General features: G+C 55.8%; 1 protein-coding gene across 1 annotated transcript; it reads right to left on the reverse strand.

Moving 5' to 3' along the window:
• Window positions 1–331: 331 nt before the first annotated feature.
• Window positions 332–19,723, reverse strand: SARDH (sarcosine dehydrogenase; the record flags this gene model as incomplete). Its single annotated transcript, XM_080630474.1, has 20 exons — window positions 332–457; window positions 1,687–1,822; window positions 2,203–2,371; window positions 2,693–2,855; window positions 6,590–6,683; window positions 7,035–7,182; window positions 8,606–8,719; window positions 9,258–9,396; window positions 9,930–10,043; window positions 10,528–10,611; window positions 11,876–12,017; window positions 13,654–13,744; window positions 13,869–13,955; window positions 14,804–14,933; window positions 15,370–15,474; window positions 16,799–16,899; window positions 17,049–17,172; window positions 17,774–17,953; window positions 18,332–18,510; window positions 19,411–19,723. 20 exons carry the CDS (start codon window positions 19,721–19,723, stop codon window positions 332–334), a joined length of 2,739 nt encoding a protein of 912 aa, XP_080486600.1.
• Window positions 19,724–21,509: the final 1,786 nt, after the last annotated feature.

The following is a 21,509-nucleotide window of genomic DNA, read 5'->3' on the forward strand; positions in this document are numbered from 1 at the left end:
CAGCAAAGTAAAAAATTGAAACCACTTGAGTTGCAGTCGAGCAAAACATTGTTTTCAGGCCACTTAACCCAAGGAAAAGAATTACTGCTTTAGTGGTACTGCTTCATTTAGAAAACAGAGCAACAACATCTTAGGACTTTTTGGCATCTCTTCCTCATCTTCTCCAATCATTTGACCTAATTTTGGTTGATGAGTTCGCTGCAGGCAATTCCCCAGCTCTCTCAGCAGACCTGTAGCCACCTGGGGCAATGGGGGCTGGGAATTCAGCCGGCACCTCCCCGTGCATCTTCCTCTCCCATGGCAGCCTCAGCCCCGCTCACCGGCCCCGTGCTCAGTAGATGCCCTTCACTCGCTGGTTGTCCGGGTCGAAGGGGGACCTGGTGTGTGCCTGTGCAGGGTAGGGCACCCCCATCCGCTCCAGCTCGTAGCTGCCGCTCCGCACGAAATCCAGCGAGACCTGCAAGGCCGAGCCATGGAGAACACCCCAAGAGGTGCTGTGAGACCCCCGTGGGCACCAGTCCCCAACAGCATCCCAGCTCCAACACTGGGCTAGCTCCCACAGAAACCCAGCTCTGCTGCCCCAGGAGGGTGTGCAGGGAGGAGAGAAATGGGTTGTAAAAAGCACTCAGCTAAAACCAATCAAAAACAATGCACTATTTTGTTTTTCAGGAGGTTGTTTTGGGGTTTTCTGTGTATTTGCTCACTGGTACCTGGTGCAAAGTGCACTTAGAGCCAGGCTGTGGGAGCTCATTGCCAGAGGGGCCACCCTTACACCCCACACCGTCAGCCCTGGCTGCAGGAGGCAACTGTGGTGGCAGCCAGGATGTCACCACTTGATGCAACAGGTGAGAGCTGAGCCCATGGGGTCCCCCAGTGCTGGAAACTGTCAGTAATTCATCACTACAGAACATTTGTTTCCCTCATCCCTGCTTCACCCCCTGTACCTCTTGTGCTCCTGTGACTCTCTAGCCCCTACGCTGCAGACACGTCCCATCATGGAGCCCTGCTCCCAGAGCCAGGGAGATCACACCTGATCACTGAAGGGCCACATCCTTGGGAAGGTTACTAATGGGCTACAAGCAGCACGGCAAGGTGCTGAGCAGCTGTGCTGAGGGCTGCAAGGAGGGAGAGGTGGGTATGACGGGGACAGTGAGAGTAACAGGGAGAGGAGAGAGCGGGAAAGGGAAGGAACATTTAGGGCACAACATTCACCATAAAGAGAAAAGATCCCTTCAGGGTCTGAGGGGGCAACTGGAACACAAAACCACTTGACTTGGGAATCTTCCAGTGATGCCAGATTGAAAATCAAGGCAAGAGGATGAAAGCACAAGCATATGCACTGCTCTTGGTTTGCAACAGGGAGGGGCTCTGGGGATGCCAACCACAGCCTTCTGTTCCCACGAGTTCCCTGGCCTCTGCGTATAGCATGCTGCTTTATGAGGGCATCTGATTTACTACCCAGGAGAGCCAGGGCTAATTGCGAGCCTGCTGCACGCCTATTGGCCACTGCTCTGTATGACCTAAGTTAATTCACCTCTGCAATTACTCGGCTGCAATTAACTGAGCAGCACTTGAGCTGGAGACCGACCCTGCTGCCGAGCTGCAGCATCGCTTGGCATCCAATGGGCTTGTGCAGGCGGCTTCAAATCCAAACCAGTGCTACGTCCCCCTGGGGTCTGCACTCACCAGGCCGCCCGCCGGATCACAGATGTAGCCGTAGGCGATGGTTTTGTCAATGGCAAATCCAAAGTCTGCCCGCCGGATGTGGCCAACCACCTCCCCATTCCGCCAGATCGCCTCCAGGCCGAACATCGGCACCTTCCTGCAAGGAGAGCGCAGAGCTGCTGTCAGCAAACCCCACGTCAGGACCCCATGGGGCACAGGGATCTGGGGAGTCCAGACCCATGGGCTAGGGCTCCCACTGCCCGCAGGTTCATGAACCTCCCTGAGCTGATCCCAACCCGACTTGCAAAACCTCCTGTTGATGTGGGTGAAACAAGATAAACCCACTCCCTGTCACACTGCTTCCAGCTCCCATTAAACATCCGGCAGGGAATTTGCGGTGGGATTTAAATTAGAGGCAGAATTAGAGCGTGGAAAGCAGCTCAGCCAGCCTGCAGTGGAGCTCCACGTGTGTGCCCAGGCGCAGGGTGAATGGGGATGGCTGAAGATGCTCATCCTGTGGCACCCAGTGGTACTCACTCCTCGGTGGTGAAGCAGACAAGCCGGCGGAAGATGCCCTTGGCTTTCTGAGCCTCCACAGCCTCCCGGCCCAGGAAGGGGATGCTAGACTTGAGCTTGCAGGTGAAGGCTAAGCCTGCTTCCAGAGGGGTATCGTCGGGGCGCAGATCTGCGTGCCAGTGCCTGTACCCTGCAGAGAGCAAGTATGGGTCCACAGCCTCTCCCTACCATGGCAGCAAGTCCAGGGTGAGCAGCATCAGGAGATCAAGACATCACCCATGCCTCTTGGACATCCCTGTGGCCCTCAATTCACTTGGCCCTGGACAAAGCACCCTCAAGAGGAGCCCATACTGGTGAAGTCTCAGCAAGGAGCACTGGGACCAGTAACATCTCTGCCAGTAGCTACCAGAGCTCTGGTCTCACACCAACCCATCCTTGAAGCTGGGAAAAGCCCATCTGGTCCCTGGCTAGAGGCAAAGCAGTGAGCGCTGCTGCAAGGAAACCAAGAAACCTTTCTCGATGCTGAGGCTGTCGATGGCCCTGTAGCCGGCGTTGGCAATGCCGTGCCGGGCACCCGCCTGCATCACCGCCTGGTAAACCTTCACGCAGTCTGCCTGGGGCACGTGCAGCTCCCAGCCCAGCTCCCCGACGAACGACAGCCTCATGGCACGGACCTGTGAAAGGCAAGAGGTCAACACTGCTGCGATGGAGCCAGGCTGTGCAGCATGGAGAGGCTGTCGAGCTGCATGCTGCCACCGCGGAGGAACACCGGCTTGTCCAGGAGCACCCTGGTCTGGGGGACGGCCTTTCCCTGCTCTCCCTGAGTTTCTCATCTCTGACTGCCTGAACTTGGCACATCAAACCCAACTCTTCCCAGTAACCAGCAGGGATGGCCTGCGGGTGGAGGTGGCTGTGTTCAGCACCCTCCAGCTACTGATCCCAGGGCAGCCAGAGCCAAAGGGCTGGGGTTAGCTGTGGTGCTCTATTTCCACCTGGGCTGGTTTTAGCTGTGATGCTCTGTCTCCCCATGGGCTGCAGTTAGAGGCAATGCTCTACCTCCACCCAGGCTGGGATTAGCTGTGATGCTCCAGCTCCAGCCAGGTTTTGTCTCCCTCTACTGATCCATCAACGCCAGAAGAAAGCCTGTGTGCACCCGCAGCCCTGCATCTCCCCAAATCAGCCCATCAGAGGGGGAAGCCAATCCCCAGCAGGACTGTCCTGCTGTGGGGTACTTTGTGGCTGCTGTCCTCTGGGGATGACCCCCCTTGGGGTGGTGTTCTCAGAGCAGAGCACCCAAAGGCCCTGAGCAACCACCCTGCACCGCTCACCCTGGGGGGATGCTCAGGTTCCCCCCAGTGGGGGCTGTGTCCCGAAGTGTTATTTCTCTGCTGCCAAATCAGCTCCAAAAATGCATGAAGCTCCGAAGAGGAATGAGCAGGTCAGCACAGGGGACCTGGTGCTTCCTGGGGGAAGCCTCATCCGGGGAGATGTGCCTGCCTACCTGCAGACCTCTGGGCTGTGCTCAGATCACCCTGCCTGTGTTCATCCCCCTTCTCACCATGCTTGACTGCACTCTCCTGTTGTCCCTACTGAAACAGTCTGCATTTCCAAAGCTTTCCAGGCCAGTTGGGGCCACCCCAGCTCAGGCACCTTCCCTGGAGATGGCCTTTGAGTCTGAGTTGCGTTTCCCTCTGCTGCATGCCTTTGGATTTCTCCACCCCTGTGGATCATCCCTTCGGATGCACATCAACTGCAAATGCATACCTCACTTTGGGAGAGAGAGTAACTCAAGCTTCACACTAGATTGTGATCTGCAGGCCTACCAAAGCAGTTTCCATCTAGGAATAGATTTCCAGGCTGGTTCTGTCCTGCCCACACTGGCTCTGGGTGTCTCTGGGACAGAGGTTGCATCTTGCCCTTTGCTGAGCTCATGCAACCAGCAGCTGGTGTCAGCTCTGCTTTCTAGCCCCAGGTACAAACAACAACAGGCAGTGACAGCCATGAGAAGTACCAAAGGGCTGCCCAGGCTCTGTTGTGAGGATGGCCACAGGCACTGGCTGAGAACCCAAACCCATCCTTGCCTTCCCCATCACCCACAGGCTTTGCCAGTGCTGCAGAAATAATGTCCTCAAGCAGAATTCAGGGCAGGTTTTAAGACGCCTTAACCTTTACAGTGGAAGTGGAGAGGAGGAAGGAATGCCACAGCGATGGGGAATTTACTCTAAGCCTCCTTACAAGCTGTGAGCCACCCTTCGGTCCCCACAGCGAAGCACAAAGGCTGGCAACCGCTTTGCGAGGTGCACGGGCACAAGGGGCAGGGAGAAGCTTTTCACTCCACACAAAGGTGTCATCGAATTAGGGAGCAGCCAGCACTGAAGCTGCTGCAGCCAGCTGCCATCCTCATCCCAGCGGGAGATGCTTTGGGATTGACAGGCTCCTCCCTGGCTCATTGACCCTGCCTGTGGCTCACAGGCAGCGCTCTGCCTGAAGTGCATTTACTTTCAGGAGCAAGTCACTCCTGGGAGAAGCTGCCTCAACCCACTCTGCTTCGAGCATCCCATTGGGAACAGCAAGGCAGAGCAGGGCTCCAGAGAAAGCGGGAATCCTTGGAAAAACTGGGGTGTCAGTCAGTAACTTTGCCAGGCTGGGTTCAGGTGCCCCATGTGTGCACCCCAGGCAGGAATGCGCATCCCACCACAGAGACCAAGGGGGATGTTGAGGGCTGGGCTCAGTCGCTCCTGCCAGCCTCCTGCTGAATTCCCCTGGGAACAGGTTTTTCTGTTAGATTTCAAGCAGAGCTATGCAATAGCATCAATTCCTTGGCTTTCGAGCAGCAATTCAAAAGCATTTTAAGTATCTAGAAAATGAAAACCTGAACTTCACCCTGTATCCAGCAGTGAAATTCAAAGGGAGATCTTTTGCTGCTGCTCAACACAATGAGAGTCGCTATATATAAACTCACAAACCAGTCAGCAATTTCCAGAGTCATTAGCTCTGCTGGAGCTCTCCTTTCACTCCAGCTGATTTTGTTCCACTACTGAGTTAACGCATGAAAATCTCAGTGATAACTTTTTAAAGATGCTGGGTTCAGTTTAACACCTCTGGAAAGCAACAATGACAGGAAAGCATCAGCTCACTCTCCTGAGAACCCTCTGATGTTGGTGTGGGATGGATTCTCCTGTGCTCATCATGCAGTGGGGGCTGCTCCCAAAGGGTGGGCTAGCAGCAGGCAGGGACCCCCCAGGCCAGAGCCCTCCCACACCCCTCAGGCTGTTCTCCTGAGAGTCAGGGCATTTACACTCCAAAGCACCCACAAGATGTCTACAGTGAGTTCCAGCTGGATTATTTTGTATAAGCTTAAAGTGAAATGCAAATAAACTGATTACGCTCCAGAAAAGGGCACATTTATACACCTTTCCCAGGGAGTCAGGAAGCTATTATGAGATGTTACCAGCTTGCCACAGGCGTGACGGGGAGGATGTGGGGAGGGTTACAGCTCACTGGTGGAGGCTGAAATGCAATGTGTTGGACAACCTGCAACAGTGGATTGGGTGACACTGGTCACACTGTGGGGTTTTGGCACCCAGAGCACAGGGTGCACTGATGGGGATGGTTTGGAGGATTAACGGGACTTGGGCAAAACCTGTGTCTTAGTTAAACCACTCTAAACCCTCACTAGGCTCCTACTCACAAATCAAGAAGCCAGCAGCATCCCCCCCTTCCTTGACTCTTCCCAGGCTCACGAGCTGACAGTCGTGCTGCTTTCCACCATCACCCCAAAGAGCTTCCATCCCCTTGCTACGGCTCCGAGGAGCTTAGCCCGAGGTGTCAGCATGGAGCATTAGCATTTCTGTGCTTTTCTTGCATAACCACTGACGTGAGCCTGAAGTCTGGGCAAATGCAGAATGATCTGTGCCTGCACAGGAAGCTTAAGGCTGTCAGACTTCTCCTGTGATCAAATACAGCAGCTCCACAGGCTGCCCAGCCCTCGCTGCCAGTACTTGACGTGCTTCACTTTACATCACCCCTGTGCTTTTACGAAGAAAGTTTCTAGAGTGTCAGAGAAATTTCTCTATCACCAGAGCTGACCCCTGATCTGTGAGAGGCGTCTCTTGTCCCTCCAACGTCGCTGCAAAGCCGTAAGTCACCATGTCCCTTCTCTGAGCTGAGCCTGGGCTCTGACACCACTGGGTGGCTGGGGGAGCAGGTGGCACCAGGCAGGCAACTGGGGGAAAAATCCTGCTCCCGCCAGGGGTTTTGGCCTTTTCTAACGAAAAACCCCAACAAAACCTCCTGGCTGCCCACTGAGCCCTGTGGAGGCAGGCAGCTCCCTACAAGGATGCTCGGGCTGGCAGCATACACTAGTGAACAAAGCTCCTGGGCAGCTCAAGGGCCATCACCATCCTACCGTGCACCCTGCGGCCGTGACGAGCTTGTGCGTGGAAAAGGGAAAAGCCTCGTTGCTGAGGTCGGTGTCCAACACTTCCTGGAGGACAACGCGGCTGTGGGGAAACAGCAAACAGCCACGGTGATGGATGCAGCTCCCAGCCTGCTCTGAGGGCTGCCACTAAATGTGCTTTCTTGTCTTGTTGCCAAGACAAAGGTCTCCCCCCAGAGCAGAGCTGACGTGGGTGACATCGTGCTGCGAGAGCCTCAAAAGAAATGTCAATTCCCCAGCAAATGGGGTGTTGCTCCAGTCACAGCATCACCTGTTGTCATGGGGCTCACACCCACCCCCGCCTGACACAGGAACCTCCATCTGAGACATCCCTCCATCCATCCCTGCATCCTTCCATCCATCCCTCCCACTCTCCATGGTCAGGGTGCAAGGAAGGGCCCACAACACTCCTCACCTCAGGGGGCCCTGGATGCTCATCATGCCCAGCTCCTCTGAGCAGTCGAGGAGCTTGCACTGCAGCTTCATGTCCTGCAGCACAGCAGTGATGTGCGACCAGTTGTGCTGAGCCACAGCCCCGCCGATAGCCAGGTAGTAGCCATCCCCTGGAAAACACCCCCCCGGCACCTGTCAGGCTTGAGAACGTGGGGCTGGGGGTGATGCCCAGCTCAGCTCAGGACTGGTTTTGCTCTCCAGAGGCTGAGCTGCATCTGTGAACCCCTCTCACTTGTACAGCCTGAGGGGACTGCCATAGAAGGGGGATTAAATAGTGCTGGGGCAAAGGAGGGCTTTGGGCTCTGATAACGTCCATGCTGCCTTTTGTGGGACTCAGCACACTGAAAAACAAGTGACCATTAAAAGCTGGAAGAAGAAAAGGTAAAAGATGCTATCTGAGCCCTGGAGGTGCCTCCGCGTGTGTGAGCAGCACGGGAAGAGAAAAAATTCTTTGTCCCTTGAGACCAACAGTAAAAGCATCCATTCGCTTGTCCCAGTACAGAATGGAAGCCAAAGCGTGGAGGGAGCTGGGAAATGCTCATGGGAGCAGGGAGGGCAGCAGCCATTGGCCATAACCAGTGCAGGGGCTGATCTGTGTATGAGGAGGAATTTCATCTCATCAGTAATCCTGGGTGAAAAATCCCCAGGGATGGAGTTTGAGAGCTGATTACTATGGAATCAATCTTCCCTCTGTCTCTCCTGCCACTACAGAAGTTCTCTCTGATAGCCTGTCACAACGACAGCAACTGCAGCCACCCACTGTAATTGGAAAAATAGACTTTGCTGCAATTAAACTCCTCCATCGCCCGACAGACCTGCGGCTCCGCCATCCGCTTCCACCACCCTCTGCCCCCACCAGTGCCCAGACAAGAGCAATGCAGGATTCTCTCATGGGGAGGGAACTGCTCACCAGTACCTGACCACCCCAGGGTGAAGACACTGAGGTCACCCCTGCACCACTCCAGCCCTGGGGCTGCACCCGCTGCGGGGCTGGACCCTTCCAAGCAGCAAATCTGAAGGTGCCAGTGCATGGGGACAGGGCTCTGTGGCCACCCGAGTGAGAACCTCTCTTGATGGCTGCTGGAGCTGAGCTCAACACCCTCCTCCTCCTCTGCTGCTGCTGCCTAATGTCATTTCTGCCCTCTGGGCTGGCTGCTCTGCTCTGCTTCAATTCCTCTTTATTGCAGCTGATAAGGACGTGGGGAGAGGTCAGAGCTGCCAGCCAGGGCTGGACAAACCCAGTAACACCAATGAGCAGAGCAGGGCCCCAGGGACAAGGGGGATAATCTGGTTACAGGGGCCAAGAGGCAGAGGTGGGAGAAGCAGGCAGCTGCCATTAGGCAAATGTGATCACTCGGAGTGTGGCAGAGATGGAGGAGATGCGGGACTGAGCCTGCCACCACAGCTGCTGGGACTGGAGAGGTCTCTGTGGAAGGCTGGGAGCTGAGCTGCAGGCACGTAACCCCAGGCAGCGATCCCACAGTGGTGCAGAAACACACCCGCATTCAGCATCCCCCTGCTCAGGGCTTTTACCTTCGAAGGTGGGGGCCAGGGGGGAGGCCGGGGCCCCAGGGCTGATGCGGCTGACGGTCAGGTCACTCTCCACGCCGCCGCGCTGGTTCAGCATGCAGGTGTACACAGTGGAGCCTGCGGGAAGAGACCAGCACCGCTGCCATCAGCCAGCCCCAGCACAGAGCCACAGGGAGAGGAAGGTTTGTGCCCATCCTGACATCGGCTGCCACTCAAGGGCATGCCCTGACCGACCCTGAATGTCCCAGCACCAGGAGAGGGAGAGGAGTGATGCCCTTTCCCCTTGGGGCTTGCATGAGGAGCTGAAGCTACATCCTTAGAGATGCCATAAGCTGCTGCCCAGCCCCAGAGATGGGGACAGCTTCTCCCTGTGCAAACCACAGCTGCAGAGGGTTGTACTTGATTTACTCCATGCATCACATCTCCAGCTGTGAGCCATGGCTGGAGCCAAAGGGACAGACACCCCCCACCTTTCACCCCCCAGCTCAGAGCACATTGCCCCTGTGTAAATGAGAGCAGAATCCTGCCTCTGGTGAACGTGGGAAAAGCAGTCACTTCCACATGCTTCCATGCCCTCTGCAATACAGCATTTGAAAGAAAAGCCAGTTTGGGTTGGTTTGGGGTAGGATGTGACCTCCTGGGGCAGAGCCGGTACCTGGTGCTTTGCTCACATCAGCAGTGAACAGCCAGTTTGCCGCTTTTGTTGCTTCAGGACCAACGAGGTAGAACTTCCCAAAGTAAGACATATTGAAGAGCACCAGGGCGTTTCTGCACGTTAAGCATTCAGTCTTGATCTGCAGTTAGAGCAAACGCTGCTGCAGCTGAGCCACGTCCTCACTCCACAAGAGGAGATGCACGTTAAAAGATGCACGTTAAGACCAGGCACTTGCCCAGTGCCTTCAAAGGCTGTGCAGCTCCAAAACATGCCTGGAAAACCAGGCTTTAAACGGCGCAAGCCTGAGAGGCCATCCTGTATGCAAAGATCTCACTTCTTACCTCACTTACACGGTGACAGTTATCAATAATAAGTTAAACTTTACCACATAGGGTTTTCCCCCCAAAGCTAGTTGCAACTCGTTAATTCAGGAAAGCAGCAGTGAAATTCCCACGGCCCCTCCGCTGAGGTTTCCAAGCACAGGCCATGCGCTTCTCCCAATCTTTTTGGAACATTTTCCCCACTTTTAGGCAAAGCTTGCTGCTTCCCTCCCTCTGAGCCTCACCAACTCCACCTAAGGCAGTGCTGTGGCAGGGGTTCTGCTGCCTCTAAACCCCGGCTCCAGATGCACCCAGTGGTTTTGGCTATAGGGGGCTTCCTCCCTGCACTTACAATGTCATGGTGGGGGGGGAAGTCAAAGGTGTACTCGTCCCCCAGCAGCCGGTTGTAGGTGTAGTCCCTATGGCGCTCCCGGCCATACGCGCCGTAGTAGTCGTAATCCAAGACCTGGGGGAAAGGGAGGATGGGGGCAGCGAGGAAGACCATGTGAGGCTGAAGCCAAGGGGCTGCTCAAATCACATGCACCCTGTGCCAGGAGAGGAATGGGCCCGTGCTGCACCTGCCCATGGTGATGGGTCCTGTCCCCAGCATCCCTGCCCACTACTCTTCTCAATACATAGAAGTGGGATCAGTGCCTGTCCTCTGGGGGTGTTGCAGGCAGATGCTGGCTGTTGTGGAGGAGCAGGCAGACACACACACTTGTGCACACACAGATCTCCCTCTCACCACTGTTACACTGAATTAAAGCCCAACAGCTTTTCTGGACCCGTTCTGGGGACATGGCACTGCTTGCAGGATATCATACACCCTGCACACACAGGACACATCCTACCCAAGCCATGAACAGCCAGCACCCTCCAGGTTGAACACAGGCCACAAATACCCCCAAAAACGTGCGCCATGAACACCCTGAATTGCAAGCTGTGCTCACCGGGGCCATGCCCCTGGGGCTGAACCAGCCAGGCCTCTCCCAGCCATGCCGCTCCTGGAAAACGCAGCCCTGTCGCAGCAGCTCCTACAAGAGCAAAGCCAGAGAAATGGGAACATATGGTTAAAAAAAGCCTTATCGCTGCTCTTCGAGCAGCCCAGGCTGCCCTCCCCAAGACCTGACTTGTGACCCCTTGGCTTTGGCTATCAGCAGCCACAGTCAGCTCTGCAGTTCGCCTTTCAAAACGGTGGCAAACCCAAACTGCCTGCAGATTGCCTGGGGTTTTTGTCCCTAGGAAGGTGTTTGCCTCAACAGCCAGGATCGGGCTCAGCTGTGCACCTCACCAGAGTGCATGGTGCAGGCATCACTGATCGAGATGCTAAATCCAGAGCGGAAGACTCTCCCTAATGTTTACAAGAGTAATTATACAGTAACATTTAAGATTTATACATCAACCTTCTCATCCCTCCTCTGTGCTCTCAGGAAAACCTCTCTGCACACAATTAATTAGGGATCCATTAAGATATTTTTGTTTGGTGCCTCTGTTCAGAAAAGAATAGATTTTGTTGAACGTTTCAGAAGTGATTCAGTGCCTATTTATAAAACACAGCACATGTTCTGGAGCTGCATGTATAAATACCAGGCTGTCAGTCAAATGGGCATCGCTTATTAGACAGGCTATTATGAAATAAATTGCATCCTCAGTGACAGAAAACAACTGAGCTGTCAAGCAAACTCCGGGGGCCGGCAGGAGGGATGTCTGCTCTACTGCTGGAGCCTCTGCTCTCCGTGTGTGGTGTGAATTGGTGACAAGCAGGAATGGGCTTGAGGAAAGTGGCTGCTCCTTGTCAGGGGATGTGGGACAAGGCACCAGCCCCGGGTCACCCTGAGCACCTTGGGAGTGCTGGGTGCTTGGGGGCTCTGGGCTGCGCAGCTGCAGCACTGCTGGTGCAGAACACTGGAAATGGGAGGTTTTATCTCAAGTGCTGCATCTCAAAAGCATTCACCTGCAGAGGCGTGTGCCAGGAAGTGGATGGCGGAGGCAAAGCAAGAACCAGCCCTGGCTGGCGGCTCCAGGGAGCAGAACCAGCCCAGACTCAGGGGATGCCAGCAAATGGTCCCTGCAGAGGCACTGCTGCTCCCCACTTCCCACAGCCCTCCTTATGGCCCAGCCTCGCTCAGCACTGTGAGTGGGGAGCACTCAGCATCCCACAGCCCTCATGCCAGACAGGCAGTGAATGGAATAAGCCTCTGAGCGATACGGCTGCAGCCTCTCCTGGCCACCTCTTTTATGCTGCAGGGTCTCCCATCGCTGCTTGCACAGCCGCCTGGGCTGGGGTCCGTGTCCTACCTCGTGCAGTGGGTCCTTCCTCACGTTGCGCCCTGCCAGCGGCTCATCGTGGGGGAAGACGACGGAGTAGTTCTTGGCATAGGACTCATGGCTTCTCTCCCGGATCCAGCGGTTGTTGTTGGTGAGGGAGTGGTGAAACCTCCTGGAGGCAGGGAGAGGTCCGGATGAGCCCACCAGCTCCCAGGCTGCCTCCTCAGCATGGCCCTCTTGGCCAGACCCAGATGCGGATGGAGCTGCTGTGATGTAAACCAGCAGTTCCTGTGCCCTGGTCATGGCTGGGAGAGCAGAGGAACAGTGGGGCTTGATGCTGGCCATGCCGCAGCACTGCCTCTCGGAGCCAGGCCCCACTGAGCTCCCCAGCCCTGCTCCAGGTACATCAACCCCAGAGCAATCGGGAACAGAAACCAGCCCTGCCGGGGCATGGGAAACAGAAGAGGAGAAAACTTGATGTTAGTTCTGCTCCACTTCAGCATGGGGCTGGCCCCAGAGAGCACCTCACACAGCCCTGACCAGAGAAAGAGCTATTTTTTATCCAATTCTCCTTAGGTTGAAATATAAATAAAACCCAAAGCATTTTAAATCTGTTTTGACATATTTTCATCTTTCAAACAGAAAAGCTCCTTGAAAGAATGTGCCAGCTCAGCATACACTCAGGTTGTTATTACCAGAGACCTATAACTCATGGAGAGCAGCCCCAGGCACCAGTGGCACCTTTCCCAGGGCTGGAGAAAGGGAGGCCGGAGCTGGCCAAGGCGAGACAGAAGTCATCTCTAGGGCCTTTTAAAACAGCACTTTCAGCCTCCCCCCCCGCTTGGATGCAGAGCAGAGGCACCAGGGAGAGCGCTGTGGCAGCACAAGTGATGCTTCCAAAGCCATGACAAGAGCATCCCCGGATCCCATCTGCCCCGTCAGCCCCAGCCCCTTCCCCGATGAGCTGAGCTGCTGACAGCGACAAGAGGAGCAGCAGCTGCCAGATGAAATATTTACAAGCAAGTGTTTTGAGAGGATAAATATTTAAATGTGCAGAAAAGGGAGTTATTTAAAGAGGAGCTTATTAATCGCCACTGAAAGAAAAACTGGGACTGACACCAGCCTGATGATGGGGCAGATGGGATATGGGGATGCTTGGCTAATCCAGACACAAGGGCTGGCATCTCCTGCTGATTTCTGTGGGCTCCAGCACTGTCTCCCCTCTCCTCCCAGTCCGAGTCAATGGGGTGTTTACCAGCTTTGCCACGCAAGCAATATGATTTTAAAGGCTTTGTCCCTGACAAGGTGATGCTGTCTCTAGCAGCCCTGTAAGAAAGCCCAAACCCAATCAAGTATAATCAAGCAAGTCAAAAGTGATTAGAGAGCCAACATCTGTACAGCCAAAGCTCTGTCGTGCTGGGGGGGAAGCTAATCTTTCTCCTGTTGAAGTTATCACCCTCGATTATTAACTTACAGGATTAGGCACAGCGCTAATTGAACAACAACAAAACCCAAATGTAATTACCCTGTCCTTTCGCATCACCGCAATCTCCTTGTGTCTGACAGAAGCTGTTTGCATAGAAGCGGAATGAAGCAAATGAGATGAACCCCACGTGTAAATTCATTAAAGCCATTGAGCATAATTGATTCCAGCTCCTTGGAGGACACAGGCTGCAGCACAGATGCTGCCCAGACACCCACTCCTAATGCTAGCATCCAGCCTCAAAACCTATCCCCAAGGACCACCCAAGGATGAGGGACATAAGTGATGGAGCACGCGGGGACCTGAGGCAGCTGGGGTGACCTGCCTGATGTCATAGCTGTACATGTCCTTCTCTGGCCGCCCATGGATGATCCAGTGAGCCAGCTCCCGTCCGCAGCCACCTCCCAGCATCATCCCTGGGGGAAGAAGCAAGGACCAAGCTGAGGCCAGGAGGCCCACTCAGCTGTAGGTACCAGGCTCTGCCAGGAATATGATGCCCACAGGGATGCCCGAAGTGTGATCCCTCCAACTCTCTCTTACCAGCGCTGTTGAAGCCACAGCCAAGGAAGAACCCTCGGACTTCTGGGGCTTCCCCCATGAGCGGCTTGTGGTCCGCTGTGAATGACTCTGTAAGACAGAGGGGATGTGCCAGGACAGGCACTCTGGGGACACTCAAACAGCAGCTCCTCTGCAGCACTGCATCACCTGTCCCTGCAGGGTGAGCACCCGGGGCTCAGGGTAGCCATGCCCCCCACTCACTGCACACCAGCACTGCAAGGACAGCACCTTCGTGATAGGGTTAAGACTAAAAACCTGTGCAGCAGAATGAATCCCCAGCTAGAAGTGCGTGAGGTACTGCAGTGGCTAAAGCAGCCTCTTTGCACCTCCCAGTCCCCCAGTGAAGGAGGCTGCACCGACCTGTTTGTTGCCTTTTCAGCAGCTGGGCTGTATTTCTTGATGATGACTGTCTGTCACCTTCATTGATTTCTGCTAGGAAGTTCCATGAATCTGAGCTACTTTACTCAGCTGAGAGATTGCTGCTGATGGTGCCCAAGGTCCCTGCATTAACCATGCCTCATGCTGCAGCTGCTGCTCCCTACAGGGTTTTCAACCATGATCCCTGTGCAAATCCAAGCTAGGGGGGACAGGGCAGAGCCCTGGAAGAGGTGTGCAATCCTCCTCCCTGTTTTACAGGTGTTCATCCATCCATGTGAAAACAAGAAGGGAAGGAATCTTCCACCCAGCAATGCCCAGCAGTTTCCCAGGACTGCTGTGCTCAGAAGGCAGCAAGAGCAGAGCAGAAAGAACATTCCTATCTTGATGCCACCCCTCGGGAGATGACACCACTGCAGCCAGGCCACAGGCACTCTCTCTGTGTTCAGTTGTCTTCTCCCCAGGTTATGAAGTTCCCCCTTTGCCTCCAGCAGGATCCTTGGAGCAATGCAGCCACCCTGATGCCACCGCAACCGCATTACCTGGCCCACAGACAGTAGATTTAATGCCCGTTTTCTCCAGCACTGGAACTCTGTTGATGGCACCTTCAATGTGTTTCATGAAAACATCCCAGTCCAGGTCAAAGAGGCCAAAAGCAAATTTTTCAGATACCTGAAGATGGGAAACAGGAGTCAGGACACAAACTAGAGCACAGCCGATGGCCTAAGAACCTCTTGTCTCTGGCAGCCTTGGAGACTGTAGGAAATCAAGGCTCCTTTGTAGGCTTTGGTTTCTTTGGGTTTTTGTGAACAGCCCAGACAAGCTGAAGGTCTGTGGTGAGCCCAAATTAAGGCACCTGGATAAGGGATGATGCAGCAGGGCAGGGACCATACGGTGGCCTTTACATCTCCCCAGCCCAGCCTTTGCATCTCATTCCTGTTGCCTCTGCATCTCGTATCTCTGCCACAACAGACCCAAAGGGGAGATGATCTCCCTCGCCTGGTACCGCAGGCGCCGGGGCTGAGGCACACACGCCTGTGTACACCCTCCTAGGTGGGCTCCCTGGAAACCTGCCTTGCTCCCCAGAAAACCTCCCGGCACCGCTCACCTCCTCCCAGAAGATGGGGTTTGACTCATATCCACCCACAGACAGGGCATCGCCTTGGAGACGGAGATAGACCGAGGCGTCGTGATCGCGAACGTTCGGCATGTTCTGAGAAACAGGGAGGGGGAGCGGAGGGGTGAGGGGGGCTGAGAGCCGCAGGGAGACCCCAACATCACCCACTGCACCCAGTGGGGCTGAGCGGGACGAGCTGGGGTCTGGGGCAGAGGGTCCGGACCTGTGGCCATGACACGCCAAGGATGGGAGCAGTGGTGGCTCTGCGGAGGTTCCCTCAGTCCTGAAATCTGGATGCCCGCATTGTCCCAGGAAGAAGGCACCCAGGTCAAAACCCGGCCAAGTCACAGGCAAAGCGGCTTACCTAGGCACCTGAGCTCAAGCCAGGTCTTGCACAAATCCTGCCTCATTAGGAGCTGTTGAACCGCAGCACTGCAGCCAGGAGCTGTGCTGTGGCCCTGGCACAGAGCAGCAGCTGCTCCTCCATGGCACCCACAGCACCGGGAATGTTCGGGGGAAGCGGGAGCCCCTTTGGTCTATCCCAGCTGGGAAGCATCACTGCTCTGCCCCTCAACCCTGCAGAGGCTGCAGCAGCAAACACGAGGGCAGCAGCGCACAAAGAATCAGGGATTTGTTCTTGTAAATAATGGATAGAGAGCACTCAGTGTGGAAGTACTGGTGTAAGGCCTGCTGTGAGTCATGTTGACAAATGGGATTAAGTGGATTGAGCAGGAGGTGCTGGGCTCTGCAATATGCAGCCCCTTCTCTGCAAAGCCCTTCTCACCATGCCCGTCACAGCAAGTGACTGGGTGCAAATGTCATCATGGGCACCAGCACTTTGTAAAATGAGGCATCATGGACTGAAAAGTCAGACACAGACTGTGTCAGCAGGATGGAAACTGAATGTGTCACCCTCAAAGCCCTGGTGCCTGAGTGAATGAAGTGTCCTTTGGCTCTTGAACAATTCTCCATAGCCAAAGAACAGTAACAGACTTCTTGGGACAGCTTCGAAATGCACAGAGAACTTTACCTCTGCCTGCCAGGAACTGTGGCTCATTCAGAACGTGTTTGGCATCTTTATGAATGCTGCCATCAGACAGCAAACACACCAGGGACCTGATAACAATTCTACTGAGATTGAAAAAGAAAAGAGGCAGTTATCCTGCTCATCATTACGTTGTTAAATACTAAATGTGACTCTACTAAGGGTAGTGCAATAGTCCTGCTAGGAGCAGAAGCTGCCGGGTGTGCACTTCCCTGGATGCAGAGCCTGACCTGTGTTGCAGGCAGGATTCTGGGAGGTTCCCACAGGTTTTGGGATCCATGGGGGTCATCCCCACCTGGCCCCACTGCATGCAGGGAGCAGCAGCCAGCGCTGTGCCTCAGAGCACAGCAGGGACCTGCAGCATGTGGGACTCACCTGAATGCCCTCGATGCGCTCGGTCACCACGTAGGCGTGATGCATCCCCACCAGCGGCACGTGCACCCCCGCCAGCTGGCCCAGCGCTGGTGCCCAGACCCCTGCAGAGAGCAGCTGGTGCTGAGCACCCCCGGGCCCTCCATAGGAGCTGCAGGTCATACTTGGGGGAACAAGGACTAGGGCAGAACCCCTGGACGCAGAGACGCCCCTGCCCTGCAGTCCCCGTCCCCACCTGCTGATCGCCCCGTACCTGCGCAGTTCACCACGCAGGGAGTCTGGATGGTGCCGTGCGCCGTCTCCACCGCATACACCCTCCTCACCCCAAAATCGTCAGCTCTGACCCGGATGCCGGTGACCGGGCAGTTCTCGATGATCTGGAGCAGAGTAAGGGCAGCAGAGCCGCGGCAGCATCGCAAGGGCTGCAGGACATCAGCTCACCTGATACCCAGCCCCCAAATCTGGAAAAGTGAATCTGAGCAGTGGTCTGGCAATGGCCCTTTCCAACAGCTATTGCTGTTAGTGCTGATACCAACACATCTCTCCCCAGCTGCAGACTTAAACCGCTCTTCTGTGCCCCAGCACTTGCAGAGGGTGTTGTTTATTTACCTCCACATAAGCAAAGCAACTCACCAAGGACAGGCTGGCAGTTCCTGCCTTAAGGAATAGATTGTGTTACCTGACCCTAAAACCTCTGCTCTGTTAAAACCTCTGTTAAGGCACCTTCCTTGGGCACTGCCTCACCTTGCTCCTAAAGGCTCCTTTCATCCTATATTTCCCCTGGATCTTATGGCTCCTGCCAGCTTTATCACTGTGACCCAAACAGCCACCAAAGCCGCACAGGACAACACCTTTCTTGGGCAAAGACCTGATGCTACAGGAGCAGCTCTGCTCCAGGGGGAAAGGGGGAGATGGGGAAGGCAGAGGATAACATCTCCTCCCAGGGTCAACAGGCATTAATTGCTAATTAGAAACTACCGTAGCGCCTCTGGCAGCTGCTGCTCTGGCAAGAGTCGAGCAGGTACCAGCGGGATCCATGGTGCCATCCTTGGGGACATACAGCGTGCCATACAGGTCCTCGATGTTCATCAGTGGGTACAGGTCCTTGGTCTGCGATGGGGTCAGAACGTAGGACTCAACTCCGTACACCTTCCCCAACTGCCAACCGGACACAAAACCAGGAGCTCAAGCAGGCAGCCACACAAAGCCACAACCTTTGCTCATCCCTTGCTGCTGGAGGAAGTCTCTCTAGGATGTGTTTATCTCCCAGATGAGACAGTTGCTGCCCAAGGGAAGCCCTAAATCCAACATGGGATGGTCTGCACAGATTTCAGGGAATATGGTCCCACATTCAATGCAAGCTGACTGCGCAGCTGCAGAAATGATGCTGCCACTCTCCGAAGGGGTGAAAATCCACGGCTGGATTTAATTTTGCGCATTTGCCAGCATTTTGCCTGTTTCAAGCAGCCTCACAGACATAGGAGGCTGGCCCAGAATCCCACCCGGCTGGGGACACACCGAGGGCCTTCTCCCTACCGACATGAGCCTCTTGTACTCATCAAGGCGCTGTTTGCTCGAGGCGATGAAGAGGCCCCCGTTCTGCACCCAACCCGTGTGCAGCCCCGTCTCTGCCGGCAGCTCCCGGCTGACCACGTCCCGCGTGTGCGCCAGCAGCTCCACTTCCACGTCGCTGGGACGCAGCTGCCACAGCAGACCTGGGGACACGGGACACGGGTGGGACCGCGGCCCCGACACCTCCTTCACCCGGTGGGATGCGAAGGGGACCCCCCCTCCCGCGGGGAATGGGTCGCCCTGACGGGGCTCTCGCTCCATCTCGTGGCGATGTGGGAGCGCTGCAAATCATTGATCTATTCCGTGGGGGAAGAGAAGGCTCCAGGAGACCTCAAGGCAGTTCCGGCGCCTAAAGGGGCTACAGGAAACCTAGAGAGGGGCTTTGGACAAGGGCCTGTAGGGACAGGACAAGGGAAATGGCTTTAGCCTGCCAGAGAGGAGATTGAGATGAGCTCTTAGGCAGAAGCTTTTCCCTGTGAGGGTGCTGAGGCGCTGGCACAGGGTGCCCAGAGAAGCTGTGGCTGCCCCATCCCTGGCAGTGTTCAAGGCCAGGTTGGACACAGGGGCTTGGAGCAAGCTGCTCTAGTGGAAGGTGTCCCTGTCTGTGGCAGGGGTTGGGATTGGATGAGCTTTAAGGTCCCTTCCAGCCCAAACCAACCCAAACAAGTCTGGGATTAAATTAATGGGAAAGAAAGGGTTTTATGGAGCAGATGACCACCAAAAGGACAAAACCTCCAAAAGCCAATTGGCTTGTTGAATTAAAAAAGTCTGGCGAGAATCTTTTTCCTTTTCCCTATGGCCATATAAAACTTAAAACAAACAAACAAACAAACAAACAAAAAAAACTAAAAAAAGAAGAAAACCTGGGGGACATTTTTCTCAAGAAAAATTTGTGTCAAAGGAAAACCCAGAAACCCTGAAATTCACCACAGTGAAAGCTCCTCCAGCACCTCCAGGGCCATCCTGTGCCACAGACACATGGACACCAGCACATCCCAAAGTATCCCCGTGCCCGCTGAACCCCGCAGTGCCCCCCACCTCACCGGCCGTGTGCCAAGTGGTGCCCGAGGTCAGGCGGTCCCGCTCCAGCAGCACCACGCTGGTGACACCCTGCTTGGCCAAGTGGTAGGTGGTCTGACAGCCCAGGCTGCCGCCTCCGACCACCACCACCTCTGCGGCGCACGGCGGGGGCCGGCTGGGCTCCCCGCTCCCGGAGCCGTCCTCCTGCAGCGTCTTCTCATACGGAACGCTCTTCCTGGCTGTGAGACCGGTCGCGCTGCCGCGGGAGCGGGGGCTCCTCCACGGGGCGGGCAGGCGGGGGGCGGCCGCCCGCCAGGCACAGCTCAGGTACCACATGGCCTGCGAAGACACCTCGGTGGCACCGCTGGTGCTGTGCCAGGGGCCGAGCAGCTCCCAGCCACGGAGCGAACCCCGGGGCTCGGCCCTGGGACCCCGCTCCAGCAGGGAAACGGGATCTCGGTGGCACACGTGGGCAGCTCCAAACACCCTTCAGAGGGGCCCCACTTAAAAAGGGGCTTGGAAATGCTCAGGGCACGGCAACGCCTGCGCTCGCTCACGCCTACAGGAACTACTTCTTTTCTCCCCCTTGTATTCAGGAGCTGTGTGACCACAATGAAGGCTTGTCCCTGTCAAACGAGGGCGGTGCAATAGCTGCTGGGGGGGGACGGGGTCGGATCCCGCCTGCAAGCACCCCAGTTCCCGCGGATGTGCCTCGGGGTTTGCTCCCGGGGTGCAGAGGGGGTCTCACAGCCCAGCACCAGCCCCCTCGCACAGACCGTGGACGGGGGCTCCCTGAGCTCACCCCACCGAGACCCTCCTCGCTGCCACGCGGCCTCCGAACCTCCCGCTGTCCCTGTGGAGCTGTGAGCTCCAGCTTGGAATTCCCGCGACTCCGCAGCGGCTGCTCGAACACCCCGCGGCCGCTCCCACCACCCCACTCACCAGCGAGGCGCGCTCCGGACCGGCTCTCCCTGCCGCGGGGCCCCTGCTTCTGCCTTCCTCCGCTGCTCTCCTCCTCCTCTTCCGTGCACAGCTGCCCCTTCGGCCCCTGCTGCAAGAAACATTAACCAGCACCGGAGGCGAGCAGAGCCAGCCCAGGCGGCCGGGAAGCAGCGGCTTACGTCCCTCTTACCCCTTCTTGTGGCTCTGCTGCTTCCCAACAAAGGATAAAGTCAGGCAGAAGAGAGAAATTCAAAACAGGGCGGAAAACAGCACTTTTCTGCCCGGCTCGGTGCCCAGCAGGGAACAAACAGCCCAGCCAGGGCCAGTGGAACCTGTCAGCTGGATGCCAAAAAGCAAACACGGCGAGAAAAGCACCATCTGACCCTCTGACAGCGTTCCCAACAGTTACGTTGTCAGAGCAGAACTAAACTCAATTCACACATTTGCTAAGGCAGCCCCAGGAGCTCAACGTGAGGAACACCAAACCCATGTAATTTCGAGTGGGCAACAAAACAAACGTTTCATTTAGATCTCCCAGCCTGGAGGTCTACTGTTCCTCCAGCCCAGGACTCACCCCTGGAATTAGAGCCTGTTTGCGGAGGATACGCTGCAAAGGCGGCTCTGGAGGACTCTGGTATCTGGGGATGCAGAGGTCGGGGTGGAGCCAGCGGTTGGAGGGGCCGGGGCTGAGCACCGTGTCCCAGCAGCATCGACTGCCCCTGGCCCAGGGAGACCCCAGCAGCCAAGGGATGCTGCTTTGGGGAATTCCAGCATTCAACAGCACTGTGACCCCGGGAAGAGCCCTCACTGCTCCCCACAGCCCCGTGCCCCTATTCTGGGATACCCAGCCTGCATCCAAATCCCCCCAGCTTGGGAAGGGTCTGAACAGCAGTGGAGGGGTTCCTTGTTCCAGCACTAGCCTCTATCTCCAGTAGCATTTCTGTCCCTCCCAAAGATAAAATCAGTGCCTAAGTTTTAAAGCAAGAGCCCCAGTACCTCCAGACTTCTCCATGGACTAATTACACAAAATAAACCACAGAGATGCAAACAAACCTAACCTCCTGTTTGCAGTGGGGTGTTTCTGTTTGATAGGCCAGAACCATTTCATCAGCATGCACTACTTATAAATATGACCTTTGGGTCAAAACAGACCTAAACCAGTACAAGCCTGAGCAGGTAT

Source organism: Psittacula echo (assembly GCF_963264785.1).
Source record: "Psittacula echo genome assembly, chromosome: 16".
NCBI classification, from domain to species: Eukaryota; Metazoa; Chordata; class Aves; order Psittaciformes; family Psittacidae; genus Psittacula; species Psittacula echo.